Source organism: Hylobates moloch, unplaced genomic scaffold, assembly GCF_009828535.3.
Source record: "Hylobates moloch isolate HMO894 unplaced genomic scaffold, HMol_V3 SCAFFOLD_6, whole genome shotgun sequence".
Classification (NCBI taxonomy): domain Eukaryota; kingdom Metazoa; phylum Chordata; class Mammalia; order Primates; family Hylobatidae; genus Hylobates; species Hylobates moloch.
Window position 1 is genome coordinate 75,386,971 of NW_026652281.1, and position 13,875 is coordinate 75,400,845.

Sequence of the window (13,875 nt, forward strand, 5' to 3'; positions counted from 1 at the left end):
CAATTCTATTTGGTTGGTCTGTATGATTATCTTTATGGAACACTGCACTGTTTTGATTACCATAGCTTTGTAATAGGTTTTCTGGTTTTCTTTTTTTTTTTTTGAGACAGAGTCTTGCTCTGTCACCCAGGCTGGAGTGCAGTGGCACGATCTCAGCTTACTACAACTTCCGTCTGTCAGGTTCAAGCAATTCTCTTGCCTCAGCCTCCTGAATAGCTGAAATTACAGATGCATGCCACCATGCTAGAGACAGGGTTTCACCATTTTGGTCAGGCTGGTCTCGAACTCCTGACCTCAGGTGATCCACCCGTCTTGGCCTACCAAAGTAGTGGGATTACAGGTGTGAACCACTGCACTCGGCCTACTATAATAAGTTTTTAATCATGAATTATGAGTCTTCCATGTTTGTTCTTTTATAAGATTGTTTTGCCTATTGAGAGCCGTTTGCTTTTTTTTTTTTTTTTTAATTCTTTTTTTGGGAGGGTGATGGAGTATTGCCCTGTTGCCCAGGCTGGAGTGTAGTGGCGGGATCTTGGCTCACTGCAGCCTCCACTTCCCAGGTTCAAGCAATTGTCCTGCCTCAGCCTCCCCAGTACCTGGTATTACAGGTGCATGCCTCCATGCCCGGCTAATTTTTGTATTTTTAGTAGAGACGGGGTTTTACCATGTTGGCTAGGCTGGTCTTGAACTCCTGACCTCAGGCGATCTGCCCGCCTCAGCCTCCGAAAGTGCTTGGATTACAGGCGTGAGCCACCACGCCTGGCTGCCTTTTGCTTTTTAAAGATGTTTAATTTGGCAATATTTTGGGTATACAAAAGAATATATGTGACATATATGTCATAAAGCATAAAATTAAATCAACACCAGTGAACCCTATACCCAACTGAAGAATTGGAACATAATCTATAGACAATAAGTACTATTTTTATGTTCTTCCCCATTCCTATTTTTGCCACCCTCCAAGAGAAAACTGCTGTCCTGATCTTGTGTCTTATAAATTCTTTATTATTTAAACAAATTTTCCACATATCCCTAAATAATATATATTGTTTAACTTGGTTTCCTGTGATTTATTTTTATTTTAAAAATCTTTATTTATTTGTTTAATTTATTTGTTAGTTAATTTTTTTGAGATAGGGTCTCACTTTGTTGCCCAGGCTAGAATGCAGTGGCACAATCATAGTTCGCTGCAGCGTTGACCTTCCAGGCCAGGCTCAGGCGAACCTCCCACCTCAGTTTCCCAAGTAGCTTGTACTACGGGCATGCACCACCATTGCCGGCTAATTTTTTTTCTTTTTTTTAGAGACAGCGTCTCGCTGTGTCAGGCTGAAGTGCAGTGGTGTGATGTCAACTCACTGCAATCTCTACGTCCTTGGTTGAAGTGATTCTCATGCCTCAATCTCCTGAATAGCTGGGATTACAGGTGCACACCACTATGTCTGGCCAATTTTTGTATTTTTAATAGAGATGGGGTTTAACCATGTTGGCCAGGCTGGTCTCGAACTCCTGACCTCAGGTATTCTGCCTGCCTCGGCCTCCCAAAGTACTGGGATTACAGGTGTGGGCCACCACAGCTGGCCCTATTTGTAGTTTTTTTAGGAACCTTCATACTGTTCTCCATAGTGGCTGTACTAGTTTACATCCCACCAACAATGTATAAGAATTTCCTTTTCTCCAAATCCTCACTAGTATTTGTTATTTTTTGTCTTTATGATAAGCATCCTAAACTGTGGTGAGATGGTACCTCATTGTGGTCTTAATTCGCCCTTCCCTATGACTAGTGATTTTTTGTTTGTTTGTTTTTTGAGACAGAGCCCCGCTCCATTGCCCATGCTGGAGTGCAGTGGCGTGATGTCAGCTCACTGCAACCTCTGCCTCCCGGGTTCAAGCAATTCTCCTGTCCCTGCTGGGACTACAGGCGCACACCACCATGCTGGCTAATTTTTTTTTGTATTTTTAGTAGAGACGAGGTTTCACCATATTGGGCAGGCTGGTCTCGAACTCCTGACCTCAAGTGATCCACCTGCCTCAGCCTCCCAAAATGCTGGGATTACAGGCATGAGCCACCGTGCCTGGCTGATTAGTGATGTTTAGTGAACATTTTAAAATATATATTTGTTGGCCATTAGTATGTCTTTTGAGAAATGTCTGTTCAAATCATTTGCCCATTTAAAAAATCAGATTGTTTGAGTTTTTTTGCAGTTAAGATGTTTGAGTTCCTTGTATTAATATATTCTGTCTTTGAAGAATAGTTTGAAGACATGTTCTGCCATATTTTCATTCTGTTGATTGTTTCCTATGCTGTGCAGGATCATTTTAGTTTGATATAATCCCATTTGTTTATTTGCTTTTGTTGTCTCTGCTTTTGAAGTCTTACTCATCTTTTCCAAGACTAGTGTCTTTAAGCATTTCCCCTATGTTTTCTTCTAGTAGTTTACAGTCCCAGGCCTTCATTTAGGTCTTTAATTCATGTTGGGTTATAGACCAGGCACAGTGGCTCACGCCTGTAATCTCAGCTCTTCAGGAGGCCAAGGCGGGCGGATCACTTGAGGGCAGGAGTTCAAAACCAGCCTTGCCAACGTGGTGAAACCCATCTTTACTAAAAATAGAAAAAATTAGCTGGGTGTGGTGGCACATGCTTGTAATCCCAGCTACTCAGGAGGCTGAGGCATGAGAATCACTTGAACCTAGGAGGCAGAGGTTGTAGGGAGTCGAGATGGTGCCACTGCACTCCAGGCTGGGCAACAGAGTGAGACTCTATCTAAAAAAAAAAAAAAGAATTCATTTTGAGTTGATTTTTGTGTAGGGTGACAGGTGTGGGGTCTACTTTTGCTTATGGATATGCTATTTTCCCAGCACCATTTATTGAAGAGATTGTCCTTTTCCAGATGAATGTTCTCGTCACCTTTGTCAAAAATCAGCTAGCTATAGATATGTGGATTAATTTCTAGGTTCTATTCTGTTCCATTGGCCTATGTGTCTTTTTTTTAATGCCAGTATTATGCTATTTTGATTACTGTAGCATTGCAGTATATTTTTAAGTCTGGCAGTGTGATGCCCCCTTCAGCTGTGTTCTTTTTGTTCAGGATTACTTTGGCTATTCAGAGTCTCTGCGAATTTTAGGATCTTTTTTCTATTTTTGTGAAGAATCTCATTGTTATTTTGTTAAGATTGCATTGAGTCTGCAGACTGCTTTGGGCGGTATTCAGCTTTTATTTCTAACATTCATTGTGGTCTATGCATTTTCTTTTCTTTTCTTTTCTTTTTTTTTAAGATGGAGTTTTGCTCTTATTGCCCAGGCTGGAGTGCAATGGTGCGATCTTGACTCACTGCAACCTCCGCCTCCCAGGTTCAAGCGATTCTCCTGCCTCCCTCCCTCCCCACACACCACCTCTTCCTCCCACCACACCTGGCTAATTTTTTTTTTTTTTTTTTTTTTTGTATTTTTAGTAGAGACCGAGTTTCACCATGTTGGCCAGTATGGTCTCGAACTCCCGACCTCAGGTGATTGCTCACCTTGGCCTCCCAAAGTGCTGGGATTACAGGCATGAGTCACTGCACCCGGCTGGCCGGTCTGTGCATTTTCACTGTTGTGTACAATTCCACTTATCCACCCTCCTATTGGTGGAAAGTTAATTTTGTTTCTAGTTTGCTATTATGAACAATCCATTTATATTTCTATCCCTTGTCTTTCAGAACTTTGTCATTTCTGTTTTCCCGAGCCCATATATCAGATGTCACAGTGCCTGCAGGGATAGAAAGAGATCAGATGAGTCAGTAAGACTGAGTGTGAACAATAGGGAGTGGTGGGGCCTGGTGCATTGGAGAATGTGACCAATCTAAGCCCAAGCTGGTTGTTACTGTGTGGGAATACAGGCCCACGTGGCAACAATCAGCTTTCCAGAGCTTCTGTTTCTTTTTCAAAAGCAACTGGAAATCTCACTTTTTAAAATGCAAGATGTTCCACTACTCAAATACTAATGTTTAATTTTAAATGATTTGTTAAAATGCCACATGTCCTTCCTGTAGGAGATAGCTAAAAAAAAATTAAAAGAAATAAATAATAAAAATGCCTATGAGCCAAATGATACAGGTTTGCAAGTATAGTCCTTCAACCTCCACTTTGCTACCTCTGCCTTGCCCATTGTTGAGTTCAGTGAACTCTTTGCTTTGCTTCTGTGAAGGGCAGCCACCTCCTTTCATTTGCTTCTCTGAAGGGCAGCCACCTTCTTTCATTTTAACACCCCGTTGCCTCTGTTTTGAATCTGACTTCTCTTCCTCAGCACTACTCCTTGTGAAATAGGAAACCAAGATTTGAGTCCATCTTCCTAAATTTCTCTGACCACCTGTGATACAATTTACTTCCTTTGTGTGTGTTTGCTTCTTCAGTTGGTGTATAGTTTAGGCTGACAAACAGTCTTATGTGGATGTTCTTTATTTCCAGATTAAGCTTGTTGTACTTACTTAAAACACAATAAAACAACCACCATCACCAAATACCCAGAACTTCTGGAATTCTGTTTTCCTCCAAAAGAAAAGGAAGCCATTTTCTCTGATTGTAGGTAGAAACATGAAACTGAAAACAATAATTGAAGTAAATTAAGACTCTTAGATGGAGGAAGTTCATATTAGAAATAGATAATCTCTTTAAGCTTGAAGAGTACATCTTTTGAAAACCAAAGTGGCTGGGCACTGTGGCTTATGCCTGTAATCCCAGCACTTTGCGAGACCAAGGCGGGCGGATTACCTGAGGTCAGGAGTTTGAGAGCAGCCTGGCCATCATGGTGAAACCCCATCTCTACTAAAAATACAAAAATTAGCTGAGTGTGATGGCATGCGCCTGTAATCCCAGCTACTCAGGAGGCTGAGGCAAGAGAATCACTTGAACCTGGGAGGCAGAGGTTGTAGTGAGGTGAGATCACACCACTGCGCCCCAGCCTGAGCAACAGAGTAAGACTCCATCTCAAAAAATAAAAATAAAAAAGAAAACCAAAAGAACTGTAATACTTCATAATCAGCAGCAGATGTGGAAGTTCTTTTTTATGAGTACAAGTTTTGTAGACTATACGTATGCAGTTGAGATTAGTAAGCTTTTCCAGGTATGTGTCTATTTCTTTTTTGGTATTCTTCAGAGTCAGGTGTTCAGGCTAGTGATAAATTCACCTATATGTCAGGAGTTCCCCACCTACCTCCCTAGCCTGACCTTCTGTCCTTGACCTCAGACCTTTATTTACAACTGCCTATTGATCATCCCATAGCTCTCTCAAATTCAACATTTCAAAATTTAATTGGTAATCCTCATAATTGCTTACCTTATTGTAAATTCTCTGTCTTACCTCCCAACAGCCGAACAGTCACCAAGTCATATAGATCCTCTTCCTTCTTTTCTTTTTAAACATTTTATTATGGAACTGAAACCAATCATCTTTATTGAGGTATAATTTGCATACAATAAATGTATCCATTTTGAGTGTGCAGTTTGACAAGTTTTGACTGATGGGTACATCTATGCAACCACTACTACAATCAAGATATAGAATACATTTCTATTACTCTAGTTTCCTTGTGCCCCTTTGCAGTCAATCCTCTACCCTTGTACCCTTGCCCCAGGCAACCACCAATATAAAACTAATATAGATTAGTTGTGCATTTTCTGAAGTTTCATATAATTAGAATCAAAAGCCCTTTTTAAAAATAATTTTTCATTGATATAGATATATGTATTTTGGGGGCACATGATAATTTAATACATGTATAAAATTTATAAAGATAAGATTGGTTTTGGCCAGACGTGGTGGCCCATACCTGTAATCCCAGTACTTTCAGAGGCCAAGGTGGGAAGATCTCTTGAGCCCAGGATTTCAAAACCAGCCTGGGCAACATAGGGAGACCCCCATCTCTACAAATAAAAAAAATTAGCTGGGCTTGGTGGTGCACACCTGTGGTCCCAGCTGCTTGGGAAGCTGAGCAGGGGGGATCACTTGAGCCTGGGAGGTCGAGGCTGCAGTGAGCCGTGATAGCACCACTGCAGTCCAGCCTGGGCGGCAGAGTGAGACCCTGTCCTCCAAAAAATGAAAAAATAAAAAATCAGTGTAATTGGTATTCATCACCTTAAATATTTGTCTTTATGCTAGAAACAATGAAATTATTTCCTTCTAGAGTAGTCAAGGCAATCTTGAGCAAAAAGAACAAAGTTGGAGTTATCACGCTACCTGACTTCAAACTGTACTACAGGGCTACAGTAACCAAAACAGCGCGTTGCTGGTACAAGAACAGACACAGAACAATGGAACAGAATAGAGAACCCAGAAATAAGACCACACACCTACAACTATCTCATCTTCACCAAACCTGCCAAAAACAAGCAATGAGGGAAAGGATTCTCTATTCAATAAATGGTGCTTGGATAACTGGCTAGCCATATGGAGAAAATTGAAACTGGGCCCCTTCCTTACACCATATAGAAAAATCAACTCAAGATGGATTAAAGACTTAAATGTAAAACCCAAAACTGTAAAAATCCTGGAAGACAACCTAACCAGTACCATTCAGGACATAGGCACAGGCAAAGATTTCATGATGAAGATGCCAAAAGCAATTGCAACAAAGCGAAAGTTGACAAATGAGATCTGATTAAACTAAAGAGCTTCTGCACAGCGAAAGAAACTATTAACAGAGTAAACAGACATCCTACAGAATGGGAGAAAATTTTTGCAAACTATGCATCTGACAAAGGTCTAATATCCAGCATCTAAAGGAATTAAACAAATTTACAAGTAGAAAACAACCCCATTTAAAAAGTGGGCAAAGGACATGAACAGACACTTTTCAAAAGAAGACATACAATAATCATGACAAAAAGCTCAACTTTTTGTCACTGATCATTAGAGAAGTGCAAATCAAAACCATGAGATACTGTCTCACACCAGCCAGCATAGCTGTTATTAAAAAGTCAAAAAATAACAGATGCTGGTGAGGTTGTGGAGAAAAAGGAACGCTTACATACTGTTAGTGGGAGTGTAACCATTGTGGAAGACAGTGTGGTGATTCCTCAGAGACCTAAAGACAGAAATACCATTTGACCCAGCAATCCCATTACTGGGTATATACCCAAAGGAATATAAATCATTCTATTATAAAGACATATGCACACATATATTCATTGCAACACTGTTCACAATAGCAAAGACATGGAATCAACCTAAATGCTCATCAATGATAGACTGGATAAAGAAAATGTGGTACACGTACACCATGGAATACAGTGCAGCCATAAAAAAGAATGAGATCATGTTTTTTGCAGGGACATGGATGGAGCTGGAGGCTAAATGATGAGAACACATGGACACATAGAGGGGAACAACACACACTGGGGCCTATAGGAGCGGGGAGTTGGGATGGTGCAGGAGGGAAAGGATCAGGAAAAATAACTAATGGATACTAGGCTTTATACCTGGCTGATGAAATAATGTGTACAACAAACCTCCATGACACGTTTTCCTATGTAACAAACCTGCATATGTACCCCTGAACTTAAAAGTTAAAAAAAAATTATTTCCTTCTAGCTATTTCGAAATACATAATAGATTACTGTAAACTATAGTCACCCTACTGACCTATCAAATTCTAGGTCTTATTTCTTCTATCAAGCTGTATATCTGTGCCCATTAATCAACCCCTCCTCTTTCCTCCTACCCTTCTTGGCCTCTGGTAACCACCAGTCAACTCTCTGTGTTGAAATCTACTTTTTTAGTGCCCACATATGAGTGAGAACATGTGATATTTGTCTTTCTGTGCTTGGCTTATTTCATTTAATATAATAACCTCCAGTTCCATCCATGTTGCTGCAAATGACAGGATTTCATTCTTTTTTACGACTGAATAATATTCCGTTATGTATATATACTATATTTTCTTCACTTGATCTTAGCCAAAAGGCCAAGAAGCGATATATATCACATTTTCTTTATCCATTCGCCCATTCATGGATATCTGGGTTAGAATCATATACTCTTTTATGTCAAGATTTTTTCACGCAGCGTAATGTTTTTGAGATGTATCCATCTTGTTGCATATAGTAGCAGATTATTATTTTTTTCCTTTTTATAGCTAAATATTATCATGAAACTTTTAAGACATGTACAGAAGTAGAGAGGATATATAATGAATTCCCATAAACTCATTTACCAGCTTCCATAATTAGCAATATTCTGACATTTTTGCTTCATCTCTAAACTCACCCTCTAAACTCAGTCCTAGTTTGACTAGGGTGGGGTAGGGAAGGCTAGAGTTTTTTATTCTTACTTATTTATTTTTTCTTTTTCTGAGACAGAGTCTTACTCTGCTGCCCAGGCTGGAGTGCAGCAAGTGGCACTATCATAGCTCATTGTAGCCTTGAATTCCTGGTGATCCTCCCGCCTCAGCCTCTGGTGTAGCTGGGACTATAGGCACATGCCACCATGCCCTGCTTAATTTTTTTTTTTTTTGAGGCACAGTCTCGCTCTGTCACCCAGGTAGGAGTGCAGTGGCGTGATCTCAGCTCACCGCAGCCTCGACCTCCGCATGCTCAGACAATCCCCCCACCTCAGACTCCTGAGTAGCTGGGACTATGGGTGCGCACCACCATATCTGGCTAATTTTTGTATTTTTTGTAAAGATAGGGTTTCGCCATGTTGCCCAGGCTGATCTCGACCTCTTGGGCTCAAGCAGTCCTCCTGCATCAGCCTCCCAAAGTACTAGAATTACAGGCATGAGCCACCATTCCCGGCTGGAGTATTTTAAAACAAATTGCAAATGTCATATTATTTCACCCACAAATACTTCAGTGTGTCTTAATAATTCTTAAGGACTTAAAAATTCAGTAGAGGTGGGGCATGGTGGCTCACAATTGCAATCCTAGCACTTGGGAGGCTGAAGTGAGAGAATTACTTGAGGCCAGGCATTTGTGACCAGCCTGGGCAACACAGCAAAACCATGTCTCTACAAAAAATGAAAAGAAAAATTAGCCAGGTCTAGTGGCATGCTCCTGTAGTCCCAGCTACTTGGAGGCTGAGACAGAAGGATCTCTTGAGCCCAGGAGTTCAGGGTTACAGTGAGCTATGATCATGCCACTGCACTCCAGCCTGGGTGACAGAGCGAGACCCTGTCTCTATAAACAAACAAAAATGAGTAGAGTATCACTGTTATCATGTTAATATTGTAAAAACTCCAGTACTTCCTTAATATTATCTAATGCTCAGTCCATATTCAGTCTTCCCAGTATCTCAGGATATCTTTTTCCAGTTGGTTTGTTCAAAGCAGAATCCAAACATGATGCTACACACATTGCATTTGGTTGATATGTCTCTTAAGTCCCTTTTAATCTGTAACAGTTCTCTTTCCCCAACCCTTTTTTCTCTCCATGCCATTTATATATTACAGAAACTGGATCACTGTTCAGTTGAATTCCCCAGCTGCTGAATTTGGCTGATTATGTCTATATGGAGTTGCCTAATAGGGTCCTTATCTCCCTCCTTCCTTGAAATTGGTCATTAAATCTAGAGGCTTAATCAGATTAATTTACTTTTATTATTAATTTATATATTTTTACTATTTATTTTTTCTTTCTATATGTACAGTTATTGCTTTAGATAAGATCCGTTATAGGCTGGGCTCAGTGGCTCACGCCTATAATCCCAGCACTTTGGGAGGATCACTTGAGGTCAGGAGTTTGAGACCAGCCTAGCCAACATGGTGAAACCCTGTCTCTACTAAAAATACAAAAATGAGCGGGGCATGGTGGTGGGTGCCTGTAATCCCAGCTACTAGGGAGGCTGAGTCAGGAGAATTGCTTGAACCTGGGAGGCGGGGTTGCAGTGAGCCAAGATCATGCCACTGCACTCCAGCCTGAGTGACAGAGCAAGACTCCATCTCAAAAAAAAAAAAAAAAGACTCATTATCTATTTTTACCTTGATCCATTGTAGTCATCTAAAGGGTCGGTTTTCCTCAGGTCTCTCACCTGTATCCTCCATGCAGATGCCAGGGTGCTTCCAGAGTAGTAGTAATAACATGGAAATTTATGTATGGTAATCCTTTGTTTAAAATATTGGGGCCAAGTGCAGTGTCTAATGCCTGCATTCCCAGCACTTTGGGAGGTCAAAGTTGGAGGACTGATTGCATGAGCCTAGGGGTTCAAGACCAGCGTGGGCAACATAGCGAGACTCCATCTCTACAAAACATTTAAAAATTAGTGGGATGTGGTGGCACACACCTGTAGTCCCAGCTGCTCAGAAGGCTTAGGTGGGAGGATCCCTTGAGCCCAGGAGCTCAAGGCTGCAGTGAGCTATGATTGTGCCACTGCACTGCAGCCTGGGCAACAGAGTGAGACCCTATGTCTTAAAAAAAATTTTTTTTTTTCTTCGAGGCAAAATCTCACTCTTTTTGCCCAGGCTGGAGTGCAATGGCGCGATCTCGGCTCACTGCAACCTCCGCCTCCCAGGTTCAAGCGATTCTCCTGCCTCAGCCTCCCGAGTAGCTGGGGATTACTGCAGGTACCTGCCACCATGTCTGGCTAATATTTGTATTTTTAGTAGAGATGGGGTTTCACCATGTTGGCCAGGCTGGTCTCGAACTCCTGACCTCAGGCGATCCACCTGCTTCGGCTTCCCAAAGTGTTGGGATTACAGGTGTAAGCTACTGCACCTGGCCAGAAAAAAATTTGTAATGAAATAAAATATTTTATTGACTCTCTATATCCTCTAGGAAAAATGTCTAAGCTTCTGTGCTTAGCATACATAATTCCTCATAATCTGCTTGCATGTCTCTTGCTTACTTTTTCCAGTTACAACTCCAGCATGTGCACTTTTTAACCCCATTCATTTATTCAGCAGACATTTTGAGGGTGCCTGCTCTTTACCAAGTATAAGGCATTAATCCTCCCAGACTTACAGGTTGTGTTAGCCTCTCTGAGCAACTTCTGGGGAAGCCACATCTTACACTCTGCAGTGTAGCACTTAGAATCTGAATTCAGAGGTTGGGAGATGAACCAGAACTCCAGTGGGTCCACGTCTTGGAGCATGGAGTTGGAGGTAGTACTGTTAAGAAAGAAGACAAAGGTAAAGCAGCCAGAACTCTTGGTAAGCAAGCAGCCAAGGCTTGGGGGGCACAAGGACCTACCCGAGCAAATCTAAAGAGACATATAAGCCAGATCTGCTATAGGTGTTCTCACTAAGTGCTCATTCAGTGAGTTCTGTTCATGGGGGATTAAGGGCAAAGCTTGTGATACACTAGGAACATCGCTAACTGCAGTCACTGTCATGAGGGCAGTTCTCTTTTTACCTTACAAGTTATTCCTTTTGGTGGAACATTTGAAACGTTCTGTCAGAGTGGATTGTAACATAACTCAGAATCAGTATCTCATCATCTACTCTTTTTTGTTACGTCTTAGGCTATGTTGCTGATTTTTAAAAATTTGCCTTGTCTTACAGACCATTGTGATGAATGACTGTATTATCCGAGGGGATCTGGCAAATGTAAGAGTTGGACGTCATTGTGTTGTGAAAAGTCGTAGTGTCATAAGGCCACCATTCAAGAAATTCAGCAAAGGGTATGTAATTTAATTACTTTTTTCAAGTCTTGGGCAAGAAGCTGCCACTGGTGGTGTGGTCCATGTGTTGAGTTGCGATATAATGACTAGGTCTGTCCTGTTGTTTGAAGCACTGAGTAAGAGTTCACCATAATGAGCACAACTCTGCTGGTGGTTGTCTCGGTCTGGTTGATGATTGGTTGCCACAAACAGAATCCACTAATACGCTGGCAAAAGCAAAGGGTTTCTGATCAAACAGACTGGCATATATAATGGAACCTAAGAGTAGGAAAAGGAGCAAGCCAGGCCTCACAAGGGACCGGAACCTGGAATTGGACAGCTAGCCGGAATCAAGACTGTTTTGTCTACCTATCCCTCTCTGTATCTGAGATCGTATTTTTTCTTCTATACTGCCCTTCTCTCTGCATTTCTACTTCCCTTTTCTCTCTCACAGATACTTGCCCCATTTGTTCATGGAGCCTACCTTGCTGACTCAGCCTCTATTTATATCATTTCTCCATTTAGGCTTCTAGCAGACACCAACTAGAGATCTTATGTGTTATTTCCAAACTCCTGAGAGAGAGAATCTGATTGACTCACCTTAAGTATCCCTGATCTGAACGACTTTGACCCAAAGGGCAGAGTCAAGTCAGGTCCACTGATCCTTCAGTGAGAATAAAGACTGTCCAAGAAAGGCCAGGGACAGAGCAGGCACACTGACCACCATAGCTGATATGGTGCTAAAGTATTCTCTTTTCCTCTTTGCTTCCCTCCTCCTTGGCTAATGGGTGCCCTCCTGGCACCCATCTGCATTTCATCCAATAAGTCAGCAAGCATTTATTGAGTACCTTCCTCACACCTGCAGCTGGGTTGTAAGCTGAGAATATATAAAGATAGATAAAATAAAATTCCTGCCTCAAGGTTCCCAAAGTCTAGTTGTAGAAGCAATTAACATAATCAGATAGCGACATATGACAGCTACTATATGATGTGATACACCTGTCACAGAGGTATGACCATGGTTAGGAAGGAACAGAGAAGGGAGCAATTAACTCAAACTAATGATAATACCCAGAAGTATATTATGCAGAAATAATCCCACATTTCCAATAGTGATGTTGGATTCCAGGCTTTCCGTGACATACAAGAACTGGTTCAGGGAATCATTATAAAACATTCACATGATTAGCTTTGAAGGCTACTAGGGGGAAACCAGAAAACCTCCTGGGTACCCTATTATGGGTTTATACGGTGTGACTGATACACTATTAGAGATGTTGATTAACAGCATTATTGGGTTGGATATGGCACAGGAAAAGCACCAAGAGTGAATAAGGGGTTTATTGCTGAATGAAGGGATGTGTAAATAGGAATAGTACATGTGAGAAATGCAGAAAATATGAAAGTGTAAATAGCAAAACGTGAATAGAAGCTGAATGTGGATTTTTTTCTACCTGCATCTCATACCAGAACCAGATAATACTATCAAACTTGGAATCTTAAATTTAAAATTAAAGAACTCTCAGTAATGCTACAGACTGTGATGAGATCAAGGAATGCATTGCTGCACAAGAGGTACAGACCAAAAATACTAATGGTTAAGGAAGATGTAAACAAATTATAGGTTCATAGAGGACAGGTATCATCTCTGAAAAAATATTCTGGACAGAATAGAACAGAATTGGAATTCTTCTATACTGCCCTTCTCTCTGCACTTCTACTTCCCTTTTCTCTAGTGAGCATCTAGCACTTTATATTCATTCTAGTCCAAATATTTTACATCCCAAGGTATAGAAATTGCATATAAATGTGATCACAGAACCACTGTCAGTGACATTTGAGGAACCCTAGAGAATGGGATGGGAATGATGTCAGATATCTGGAGAAAGCCTGCTGACTCCTACTCAAAGTCAATTAAGTTTTTCCTAAAGCCGTGGACTAGGCAAGGTCTCCTTGTTATATATGCTCATAACTTGATATTGTGTTTCTGTAGCCCTTATCACAGTTGTCACTACTTACTATTTAATCTCATTTCTTTTCTTGATTGTAAGCTGCTCATGGACAGTGTTCTGTCTCTTTTGTCATTATTGTAGCCCTAATTTCTAGCATTGAGTCTGGCACATAGTAGTCACTCACTGAAATCGGTGAATGAATAAATTTTTAGAATGCTGAATGTGGAAACTATAACTCATGAGCCTACTGTCAATTCCCTGGAACATTATAGGGCAGGTTACTAGAAATATGATCTGTGAGCATTTTCAAAGGAAGTGGGAATGAACAAACGTTCATTGATTTTTATTTGGTACCTGCT

The 13,875-nt window shown here is 41.0% G+C and overlaps 1 protein-coding gene across 3 annotated transcripts in view; it reads left to right on the top strand.

The window, feature by feature from the left end:
* DCTN5 (dynactin subunit 5) overlaps window positions 1–13,875 on the top strand; it is a 30,716-nt gene that overhangs the window by 5,703 nt on the left and 11,138 nt on the right. For 2 of the 3 annotated variants that reach the window (XR_009214162.1, XM_032157127.2), the window contains exon 3: window positions 11,467–11,585. Coding sequence is in view for 2 of the 3 variants with exons in the window: in XM_032157127.2 (XP_032013018.1) it covers window positions 11,467–11,585 (119 nt within the window). In the remaining variant the exon portion in view is untranslated. Of the gene's footprint in view, window positions 1–3,696; window positions 4,476–11,466; window positions 11,586–13,875 lie in introns of those variants that run through there. The other variant, XM_032157128.2, reaches the window with a different exon arrangement.